This window comes from Tachypleus tridentatus, chromosome 5, assembly GCF_004210375.1.
Source record: "Tachypleus tridentatus isolate NWPU-2018 chromosome 5, ASM421037v1, whole genome shotgun sequence".
NCBI classification, from domain to species: Eukaryota; Metazoa; Arthropoda; class Merostomata; order Xiphosura; family Limulidae; genus Tachypleus; species Tachypleus tridentatus.
The window spans coordinates 14,801,034-14,813,981 of NC_134829.1; the positions used below are offsets into that span (position 1 = coordinate 14,801,034).

Consider the following 12,948-nt stretch of genomic DNA (forward strand, 5'->3'; position numbering starts at 1 on the left):
ATATATTTAATTGAACAAATTACAACAACTTATACGTTGCTCTGTTTAACATTTGTATATCTTGTGAACAATTCCTCTACTATATTTAGTAACATTTTTGTGGTACTTTGTTAATCATTAAGTTGTTTAACTTTTACAAGATACTGTCCTAATGTACTGTGTACTAGTTACATTAGTAGACGAAGTACAGAAGATATTTGAGTTTACATGAAGTTCGAATGGTGAGAGTTTTCTACAGATGCTAAGGCTGATATCTTAGAGGATGCAATGATCAGTGGAGAGGCTATCTTGTTTGTGCTTTGTGCTGTCTGCTCTTTCACTGTCAGACTATCTCCCTTTGTGCCCAAACCATAGCTTCTTATACTTAATTAATATGTTATTAACAGCACATTTCTTGTCTTTTGATTGGTTGTTAACATTATTCTAAAAATAAACCATAACTACCATTCTTGGGTTTTAATTAGTTATTTATTATCTTCCAATAAGGCATTGAGAAATACTGTTACCTCATTTTTTTCTTTCTCTATTTTCCTAGTTTGCTGCAACCTTATCTGTATCTCTGACCTTGTACTTACTTCCTGCTGTGTAGGCCTCAAGTTTTTATTTCATTGTTACCTTAATTATGAACTCTTCCTTGATATAGTTTGAGGTATTCCTCAGTATGTTAATAGCATGTCCTAGACTCCATAAAATTCTTGTGAACATATTGATTTAATGGCTTCTGATTGCTGTTGGTAAAAGAAATTGCTGTTTTTTTTTTTTTTTGTCTAGTGATATATGTTTGGAATGTTATTTTGTTTTGTTTTTTAGTTAAAAACATGTCCTGTTGCCTTGAATTTTTTTGTAGCCTTATTCAGCAAATTAAGTTGTTTCTATGTATCAGTGTTAAAACACTTTTCATTACTTTGGTTTTACTGTAGTTTTGTATGCCATTTCATTCTCTGTAAGTATTATCAACTGAATTTTATACTAAACATTTGCTATTAAGCAGGTGTTTTATGCTTGTTCAATGTAAAATGTTATCTGAATTCTATTATAAGAAAGAAAACATTATAGAATTCATGTATGCACATTATTTGAACATTATTATAAAAACTATTCAGCAAATTATAGTTGACATACATGATTGCCAATATCCTTTTATTCCTAAAGTTATAGATTTCTTTCTGATATTCAGCCCACAGCAGTATTGAATTTTGAGGTCAAACAGAGGAGTGAAGTTAAAAGAACAAAAATAAATGTTCGTGAAATGCCATAAAATTATTCACATACGTAATTTATTTTAATGTTTTAATTTAGGTTACCATGTGGTGAAGTAAAATTGACTGGAAACTCAATAGGTATTAAAAGTATATTTAGGTCATGTATAGGAGTGTTAAGTATTAGTGAAAAGCAGTAAAGTGAGTAAATAATAAAACTAAATGCATATGAAGAATTATATTTGGGTTAGCTTCTTATTTTTATCATACCCATTATGTTCTCAGAAGATAACTTAAACATGAGTTAAGTACCCTTCTAAAAATGAAAAGGAATTTGAAAACAGAAATATGCTAAGACTTACTGCACTGCAAGTGTACTATATAATTGTACATAACCACACTAATGATGTAAAGAGGTGTTTCACTATCTTGTTTTGTAAATTATGTATATGAAAACACCACACCTACTCATCTGAAAAATTTTTCCATCATTATATTCTCTATTGTGTTAGAATGTGATTAACATTAAGCTGTCCTAAGTGCTTGTTTGGTACACAACTTTGATCATGTATACTAAGCACATGATTAGTTGTTGTTGATTATGGTTTTGAAATTTCATTGAAATTTTTGTCTTTTATAATACATTTTATAATACATATATTATTAAAATGTGTAGCTGTGTTAATGTACCTTAAATCTTTATTGTAGTATAAAAATAAAAAGAACATTACTTGTGTATTTCTTAAATTTTTTTTGTTTTTAGTCGAAAAATTTCAGTGCTTGGTACCAGAGATGAGCCATCCCCATCACCAAAAAGCCTTCAGTTGCAGGGCTGTGTGCGATATGCAGCAAGTAATTTCCTACGAGATAACATCTTAGGCTTACCATCACTACCATCAGAAGAAGAATTACATAAGTTACAGGAAGAACATCGAAGAGAGGTACATCAGCGTATACAGCAAGAGAAACAGGCAGCTCTTGAGGCAAGGCAGTTCAGTCCCACAGAGGACTCTTCCAAGAGAAATGGAAATAGGCAGTCATTTGCACATACAATAAACCAAGATATGATTTCTGTGGACACTGGCTGGACACCAGGCAGTGTGGAATGTTCCATGTCCATGGATGATGACCCTATGGTTCAGCAAATGAATATTATTAGAAATTTTATCAAACAGGCACGAGAAGCTCATCGTTATGATGAAGTTCGAACATTAGAAGAAAACTTAAAGGAATTGCAACAGGAATATTTGAAACAAAAGAGTGTGTAAACTAAGCCTATTTGCTAGGAACTTTCTCATGCTGGAAATGCTCCGAGTTCTGTGATTCTTTTTAATACATGTTTCTTAAGTGTCAAAAAAAAATGAAACATCAAGGAGAAACAAAGCGTTTGGATTTTATTAGTAATAAAGAAAGAGAGATTGACTAAGGAAAAAAGAATTGTCATATACTCCACTGTTATGTAAATAATTCGTGTACAAAATTTATATACAAGCTTTTCTGTTCGGGAAGGTTTGATAACAAGTCTGTTGTGAATGTAGGTTGTTAGAAGTTGTTATGTATCACATTACAGTATTATCAGATTTACCCAAGCATTAATGTCTGTAGCAAATCATAGTGTAATCAGAATTAAGAAGTATGCTACTGATGTCAGCACACTTGATCGAATATCTGTTAAAATATAAAATAATATTAAAAAAGAGTGCACTTTTTAACCTATTACTTCTAGCTGAAAAATACCTCAGCTTATATGTGTTGTTTTTTAGAATATTTTGTTTATTACATAACATCTACACAAAGTTCCAGTTTTGCATATCTTGTGTACAGTATAATATTACTTATTGTTAATGTACGACAAAAATATAAACATTTTTATAAGAAGACCAAATAACATGCACATCATCCATTACTATTTACATCTAAGCTCCACTATTTTCTACTACCTAAAGTACAGTAGGTGAAAACATAGCATTTAAAAGCTGTGTTTAGTAATGCAACAGAAACATATACAATAATATACAGAATAGAGAAATTACTTCTACAGCAATTATTACGTTGCTTAAAAGTATAATTTGTAGAAATCCTGTCAAACAACAAAATATCTAAAGTATCTTTAACACACGTGGCATAGATATTGAAAAAAACACTTAACAAGTGTTGCAATCAGGCAACACTTAGGGTTATTGAAAACCTTGTTTTTTTTAATATTTGAGAAAAATCTGTGATCTCTCTCAGATATAACACTCATGGATTTTCCTCACACGAAATAAATGTGTATGTCTGTAAACAAAAGGTGAATTTTCTATTTTTGTCAGAGTATCTTAATAGATGTAAGCATATTAAATTCACAGATTCTAGCAAAATAATCCAAAAATTGAAAGAGAATATGTCCACAAGTTGAAGCTGAGTATATATTTACTGGTCCATGTAGAACATATCTACTGGTTCAGCTAGAATGTACATCTACAGGTACAAGTAGAATAAAACCACAGGTTCAAGCAGAGTACATCCATGGTTCATGTATATATTGAATAATTTATGAAGAATATATCTACAAACTCAAATTGGAAGTTTCTTGAAATTTTAGAATAAATGAATTGCTTAAATATAAGGATGCGATTTTAAAGAATAAACAGTGTTTTGTGGTGCATAAGCTTGTGTGTATCTTATAGCAAGGGTTATTAAGGACATACAGCATAATTAACCCTCGGCAGATTTAACATTGAAAAATTAGTTTCATGTGCTTATTCAATTGCTGTAACAAATAGCCTTGCTGTTCTGATATGTGAACAAACAAGTGGAATGATTTGTCAGTAGGTTAATGAAAGACAAGTCTCAGTGTGAAGATGACAAAAAGTAGTATGGGAGGGTCCAAACTGATTGATGAACTAAGTTGTTGGGAGATTAATGCTGTTAAACAGATTAAATTTATTAGTACTGAAGAAAAAGAAAGTATTGTTGAAGTGAGAAACAAAACATGTCTAACAGTGTCAGAGAACTATTTTATAATCCACACACTTTCTGCAGTAGACCAATTGCTAAATTTGATCACTAGAATTTTAATAAACTTCTACTTTGTATGACAGTCATAAAGCACCCTTACACTGGATGTTCAGTACAATACAACTAGTTCATTGAAAAATAGGTAGTATTCTTGACCAACTCATGCATAGTAACACCTAGGACTGAAGTTACATGCAGTAATGTCCATATGTAGCAAGCTTTAAATTAATTCTTCATTTAATAAATTATGTAAGGGAGTAAGATATATGATGTTTATACCACACTAATTAAAAGCAAGTATCATTTGACATACTCTTTCCTCTTGGAACTGTGGGTTATTTATATATATATATATATAATATTTAAGCTAGGATTAAGTGTTCATCATTTAGTGCTTGTTTGATGCAAATATTAACTGTAAAATACAGAAAATAGGTTTTCAGCTAATAAGTTATATTTTCATACATCTTAGAGGTGACACAGAACCAATTGTTGCCCATAACATACAGATGATCTTTAAGCTAGTACTATAATGACACGGAAAAAAAAAAAAAAAAAAAGATATTTAGTCAGACGGTGCACTTGACACAGAAACACAGTATATTTATACTTTATTTCTGTACATGTAGACAGGCAGTACAGTTACACTTAGCAATTGTATATGTGAACTGGCAGTTCAAATATGCATATCTACTGTGCAGTGTAGTTATTTACTATATATGTAAACAGCCCATTTATAGTGAGCAAATTGTACAGAGAGAGACCTTCGATAAACCTTTACTGAGTCTCTAGATGTTTAGTGAGACAGTACAGTTCAGTTTCTGTACATTTCCCATCAATGCCGTTTATATTAATATTTGCGTGAATAACTCACGGAGTGTGGGGGAACTACGTTTTTAACGAAAACTTCTCTTCGAGTAATATGATATATTTGAAAAGTATTCAGTTATACGTAGTTGTGTATTTCTGAAGGGCCCGGCATGGCCTAGCGCGTTAAGGCGTGCGCTTTGTAATCTGAGGGTCGCGGGTTCGCGCCCGAGTCGCGCCAAACATGCTCGCCTTCCCAGCCGTAGGGGCGTTATAATGTGACGGTCAATCCCACTTTTCGTTGGTAAAAGAGTTGGCGGTGGGTGGTGATGACTAGCTGCTTTCCCTCTAGCCTTACACTGCAAAATTAGGGACGGCTAGCACAGATAGCCCTCGAGTAGCTTTGTGCGAAATTCAAAAACAAGTATTTCTGAACGTATAACGTAACGGGGATTCCTTTTGGAAAGGTAATCGAAAATAAACAGAATTTTCATAATTATAGGATACTTGCTGGTACATTTAGCGTTACGACTTTCGTAACTAACACAGTAATACAAATACAGCTTCTCAGGATAGAACTGACATAATACCAATGGTACGCTTTGTTCAGCAAAACCAAGTACTAGCATGAGAATAAAACTAGTGTATCACAATTTAGAATTTTAATAAATAATAACGAATAACACTACTCGATTAAAGACGAAGTAATTTGTTGCTTGTGTAATACGAGATGTAAATATATATATATACGTACACTAATTGTTAGGGTTGTAAGTCTTCTAGCCATGTACGCATAACAGAAACCGGTTATCTTATATCTCTAATCTACCAGGAAACTGTAATCACCTTGCTCTCAATGGCCAAGTTTTATAGAAAGGACATACGCTGTTTAACAGTCTCTTCTACTTGTATGAAAAAAACATAAACTAACAAAGTGAATGAGGGCGTTCGCTGTTTTAGTTTATATATGTTCAATAAATAATTTCTGCATGTATTTCTTTTCCTCTCCAAAACGAGAATTTTAGTGAAACAAAGGTAAGTAGAGGCCTAATCTTTTCTTTTATTCGATATTTCCGCTGAAGCAGGCTACTTTTACCAAATTCACAACTCATTAGTGTTGTGTAAAAGAACGAAGCAAATGAATAACATGAGCCTTCTTTGATAGACCTGAAGACAAAATGCGGAAGACTTTCAAAATATCGTCCTCTACACTTGTGTCTTCATAACAAGCAGGTGCCGTCAATTCTACAAAGTTTCATCAACCTAAGGTTCGGCATAGCCAGGTGGTATTCGACTCGTATTCGGAGCGTCTCGGGTTCGAATTCCCGTCGTATCAAACCTCGTGTAGCTTTGCACGAAATTCAAAACAAACAAACAATTATCAACATAAGCTTTATGTGGTGGTGGGATCTAAGCGGTTTATTCGGTTTAGGTGTAAATTCCTTCACTTTCAATTAAGATGTATACAGTTGTTAGTGATGAGTAAATGGCTATACATCAAAACCAAAGTTGCTAATTATCGATTATAGTAAGTTTTCCTCCTGTTAACGCATGAGCGTTAGTTTATTTTTTCGCAAATTTGTCATTTCTCTTGATCTCATCCGCTTTAATTCCCCAGCAGTTAACCACACCAGTAAAACTTGTTTATCAGGAAACAACACGACAATTTGATTCAAAGATCATAAAATGTGCGTTATCTGCAGATATAGAGAATATAACTTTCACTGTAATCTCTTCATTTGCTACATACTGAAACAGCAATACCAATGTTTCATAGTCGTTATGAGCGCCCAAAACTAGAATACGTACATATCTAAACAGGTAGTGCACTTATGCTTTTATTAAGAAAGTATATTTGCGTTATTCCGATCGATAATAGAAAAAGTTGTAACGTGAAATACGCATTCAAGTGTAGAGCAGAAAAGTGTTTCGAATAAAATATCATTTGAGCCACTCTATACGGTAAGCTCGCCTAAGTTGTATCATTCCCTTAAGGTTTCAAATAATGTCCTTTTAATAATTAAAACGTTTGTTTTCTAGAGCAAAGCCGCATTGGACTATTTGCTGTGTCTTCTGCGGGGAATATAACCCCGGATTTTAGCGTTGTAAGCCCGTACACTTAACAGGAGATTGCATTAAATCGAATCATAAGGTCCTGAAGTGTTTGTTAAGTGTGTTATACTTAATAGTAAATTTTTAAACTTACCTGACACGGATAGCATGATTTTTTGTTTGAATATCTATATGCTTATCCTAGCTTCAAAAACTGACCTTCTTCCTATCATTTTTAAAACCAATATTATGTTACTGGTACTATACAAACTAATTACTTATTGTGTTTCATATTAAATGCTTTATTGTGTAATTAATCCCGTGTATGAACAGTTTGTCCACTGAATCACTTGTATTAAGTTTAATGGTGTATTTTATGTTTGTCTTAAAATAAGCACAAAGTCATACAATAAGCTATATGTGCTCTTCCCACCACGGGTATCTAAATCTGATTTCTAGCGTTGTAAATTACCAGACATACCGCTGTGCCACTGGGAAGCTGTATTTTATGACTAAAAGAATATGTTGATATAAATTTAGATGTCAAAATTAGAGGGAGGCGTTCATTTTTCCAACTGTGAAATAGGCAACATACAAACCAGTAGAGACCTACACGACGATAGGCAATTAACATATCGTTCTAACTTAAATTATCTGTGTATTCAGTCAGGCAAGAGACACCTAAAGTGTAAAGGCTAATATTTAAATGTACAACATCTAATAACTTATACATTTGTCTGGTATAGTTTGGCAAGTTGCTAAACAGGTGAGGAAAAACTCCATATCTCTTGTCATGAAATAATTTGATTACTCATTTGTTGATATCACTGACTCTGTAAGATACATGTCCGTGCCCTCTATATATAGGAGTAAATGTAATAACGTTTTGACAATAAAATCTTTTTTTTTTCCTTCTTCTGGGAATTGTTTTGGGTGCCTCACATTATTCAGGCAAGTTGTCGAATATGCCAACTTTTACATTCCGCTCAAACATACACACTATGTAGTTACATCTCTGTTTCCTTCATACGCTTCAGTAAAATAATACTAAATCTAACAACACTTTATACTTTCTTTCATGTATTTACTGCAAATAGTTTCAAGTACTTCGATATTACACCTTCTTCTCGTATCACTGATCATGACATTCGTAAAAGCATCTACCATTAAATGCCCTTTTATTTGAAGTAATACCCAATAAAGTCTGAATAGTAAATATTAAATTACGTCAAATGTCGGCATAATCGTATATCAAAATCAAAAAGAAAAACAATCATTATTATAGGTTATAAACTTCTGAACATGTCATAAAGTGTGTGTTTATATAAACGACTTCGTAGGTGTTATCATATTAGCCACCAGATGGCACGGTTCAAGTATTATTATTTTCCTCACGGTCTTATAAATTATTTGGACGTTTACATTCAACAATTCCACAAGCTCTGTAAGACAGTTTGTTGGAAAATTACGTGTGTAATATAATGTTTATTACTTCTTTAGTTAGAGGTTCCGTTGCTCCTAATACAAGCAAAAGGTGCAGTTTTTTATTATTAATAGAAGTGCCTTCAGACAAATATATTGATACAAAACTGCTCTTTTCAGAAACAAAATTATATCACTCCCTCCAAAAATAGTTAAGCACAAAAACTACATGTCTCAGAAGCAAAACTTTCTATATCTTATATTTTACACTGATAACAGATGGTGTTATCTTTTGTTATTAAGCTCAAAGCTACGCATAGGGCTACCTGCGCTCTGACCACCACGGATATCGAAAACCGGTTTCTAATAATATAATAACGCAGACATACCACTATGCCAGTGGGGAAGATTCAAGCTCACGACAGTTTTATTCAGCTAACCGACAGACTTTTTATATACTTCTTTCACTCTCAATGTTATTGTTTATGATATATCTATACCAACGTAAATTGCTATTACATACCAGATTCATTGTACGTTCTGTTGGTATTGTTTCAATTAATTTCTATTTCGTAAATTAATTGTTTACACTGTTAATAATGTCGTACTAAAATATCCCGAGTATCCTACGACTGTATTAATACATTCAGTATATTAAAAAATATTCCCTACATCGGAGCCACATCAAAACACATTATACAATTTTGTATATTAGTAAGCATGCGTCGAACAATAGTAATATTTGTAAACTAGCTATCTGCCAAATGGTGATGGCCTAAACTTGAAAAAACAAAGTACTTGGTCGACCATAACTTTAATAGTACATATCAATCACTGACGCGTTTCGTTCAGAGTAACTTTATTTATGCTGTTAACATCTCACGAATCCTTTAATATACGTACATACCCCCCACACTTATTTTGTTCTTGTTTTAAGGCCTTCGCAAGTTTTCCTTGAAAACTTAACTGGAATTACAACTTTATTGTTACCTGTTTGCTGATATATCTATGATCATACATGCAAAGAGTTATGTAATTACTTTGTTTACAGTTGATGCTCCTACGTAACTAACTACTTTGTATACATAATGTACTATTAGATGCTTTCTAACAGTGGAGTTTGCCTTTTTTGCATAACTCATAGCGGAGCAGAATTTACTTTTCTTTCTTTTTTCCACACCTGTTAACAAAACTCACTTCTCTTTTTCTTATTTTTTTCTAGGTATTGTAAGAGTAATGAATAATAACATAAATCAATTTATAGACATTTGTCGTGCACACTGTTTATTTCAGTATGATAAATAACGTGTTTATGATTAAAGTAATAACTCTCCCTATTTTACACAAGGTTTAATGATTTATATATGTTATTCCTCTAAGAACATCACTTCATATTTCATATTTTAGAACATAGCTCATATTATGTATTAAAATATTGTAAAAAGTAATTTTCCTTTGAACATTTCTTGATTTAACCATTCAAACTTTTAACATTATCCACTGTATTCATCTACACTTTGGAGGTATGTTCCCTTTAAGATCAAAAGATACTGATACTTCTATTTTGAAGTTAAACTGGGAACCCAACTTATTAATGTTATATATGTCATATTTGATGATGATAGTATAAACTTTTTTATACTATGCTTAAGTAAAATAACTGACAAATGTATTTTATTTTCTAATAACTTCAACCTGTCTGTCTATATCTGTTATGAATGAAATATTTGATAGTAGCAAGTTTCCAAATTGTTATAATGCTTCCTGTAGAAATAAACTGTAAAACTGTGAATTAAAGATTCAAATTTAGTTCTTAGTTTGTTCTGTTTAACAGCAAAATTGTACATGAAATTTGTTTTTGTTTTCAGCTATGGTGAAACTAGTTACAGCCTCAAAGATGCTCAAGAACTCCGGATGAAACTCACTAAACTAGCAGAAAATATTGACATTATCAGGTAATTTAACCTCTAAATCTTCAAATTGAAATTCTATCAGAAAAGAAAATATAGTAGGCAAAAAATTAATTTGATTTGACAACATAAAAATGTATCAATTAATAGAGAAGTACACAGTTAAATGTATGAAATTTGTTGACAGAGTAGAACATAGCTCCTCAAGATAATATTTGTATATCTAAGCATTGAAAATTAAATATCTCTTTCATTTAGATATAATTTTGCAGGAATATTTATATACCCTAAGATGTGTATCAGTCTTCTCTCAATTTTGTCTAATACTTTCTATAACTTGCTAAGGAATAAAAAGTATGAACTTAGATTTTTTATTTGCTGTTACATTAAGTGCTCACACTAACTGTTGCAAATATTTCTGAATTCTTGCATTAGAAGCTACCTTTTCAGTTCCTGTTCTATGAATTTCACTTTATTCAAGTCTAGCATGTTAGTGATATTCCCTAGTGCATAAAATACTTTTACAATCTCCTTGTCATACATTTCTGTAGTCTGACTACAGAACAGGTGCTTGTTCTCATATCAGATGTATCATTTCTTTGGATACCTTTTCTCTGACGATCTACCTTTTTTTTTTATTCATGCAAATCATCACTAGTTACAGTTCCAAACAAGAATTTTAAGACATTTCTGCCTCTATTAATTAACCTGTGTTTTTGTTGATTTTGATTTGAAGTATAAACACTATCCCAAATGTATTTTAACTCATTTAATTTCCTACTCCACTTTTTATAACTCACTGTTAGTACTATTTGCATTATTTGTAGTACCTTCATAATAGTTACTCCTGTTTTAGTAAACATAATCACTTCTTTCCTATTCTTATGTTTAAAATTTACACCAGTTTCCCAGTTAACTTTTTTTTAATGTGAATAGTTCTTCTTAAAATCTTATTAATAACTGAATGTATTACAAAAACAGTACATCCTTGGCAATTACCCATTTATACCTCAATAAAATAGTTTCCTTCTCAATGAATACAATACCTTATGTATTTTTACTGAGACTGTACTTACATTTTGTTCTGCTATTATGGTCACTGTCATCATCCTAAGGATTCTAGTGCACCTGAAAACTTATTTGCTACTAATATGTGTAATATATAGTTATTATTATTACTATTATGCATTATATCTGGTTATTATATGGTTGATTATCTCTCAAATACTCAAGCATATTATCAAATGTTTTAAATCCTTCATTCATTATTTTACTACTTGAGACTATCATTTACTCTATGGATATATCTACCATATTACATTAAGTGTAATGACCTTTTGGTCAAAATGTGTTCTTATTGGTGGAGGATGAATCCACAGCTGATTCTCAACGGAAATTTAGATTATAGTCATTCATTATAGTGTCTGATGAAGACTGTGGTTTACTCATGCTAGTCTGAGATATTAGTTGTGTACCATTTACATCTACTAAGTTAGATTCAACTGTGCCATCTCTTGCTATATTTCCACTACCACACATAGTTCACTAACTTGCATATCAGTACCTGTCTCAGTGGTGTGTGTCATCTAACATTACTGTTTATGTATCTTCTTTTATTAAAGGGTCTATCTTTTCCTCATTTATTTGCTCAACTTCATTACTTCTGAATTTTATCTTACTAGAATCTTTAATCTCTTTTTTGTAATTTTTAGGGTCACTATTTCTATTTTCTCTGTTAATTGTTCGCACTGATAGGGCTTGGTTTCTTTTACTGTCTTTAGGTGGGTAACGTGTACTAAATGCATGCTTATACCATAGGTTCCTTGTATTTTGAAATTTACTGGGCTTGTTTGTTTTACAACCCTAAACAGTCCTTTCCAAAGTTTTGCTAACTTTTTATATTTATTTTACAAACAAAAGGTTTGTAAATTTACTAGTTCTTTATTTCCTAATTTAGTTTTACTGATCTGTACTTTTTATTTGCCTGCTTTTTCCTGTTCTTTCCGGCTGTAGTTAGGTATTTCCTTGCTAATTCAAATGTGATTTGCATCCTTTCCATCATTTCTGCTTTATAGTGTTCATCTAATGCATCGTGTATTCCTCTAGGTGCTAATATCTTCTGCATGTATAACATTACACCTTTACTCTGTAAAAGTAAAAAGGGACTTTCATGCATAGATTTATTTTTTGTTTATTTTTTGAATAATAACATAAATCAATTTATAGACATTTGTCGTGCACACTGTTTATTTCAGTATGATAAATAACGTGTTTATGATTAAAGTAATAACTCTCCCTATTTTACACAAGGTTTAATGAATTATTAAAATAGTTTGTTTTAGCGTTGTATTTACAGTTTATTTGTGTAATAAAATATTTACATCAAATAAAATATATGTAAACTTTTTGCTATTATTTTTTTGTAATTTAAGCACAATCATTTTGTACTGTTGTTTTACTCCTTTTATATTTGATGCAAGAATATATATTATTTTTCCTTATATCACGTGAAAAGATAAAGTCCAGTGAGCGACATCTGTAGTTTATATAACGCAGCT

At 31.6% G+C, this 12,948-nt stretch overlaps 1 protein-coding gene across 6 annotated transcripts in view; it reads left to right on the plus strand.

Moving 5' to 3' along the window:
* The window catches only part of Rbsn-5 (Rabenosyn-5), a 43,739-nt gene extending 39,893 nt beyond the window's left edge, over positions 1-3,846 (plus strand). For all 6 annotated transcript variants that reach the window (XM_076501365.1, XM_076501364.1, XM_076501368.1 and 3 more), the window contains one exon: positions 1,963-3,846. In XM_076501365.1, the coding sequence (XP_076357480.1) occupies positions 1,963-2,467 (505 nt within the window). In that variant the 3' untranslated portion in view covers positions 2,468-3,846. The remainder of the gene's footprint in view (positions 1-1,962) is intronic.
* The last annotated feature ends 9,102 nt before the right edge of the window (positions 3,847-12,948 follow it).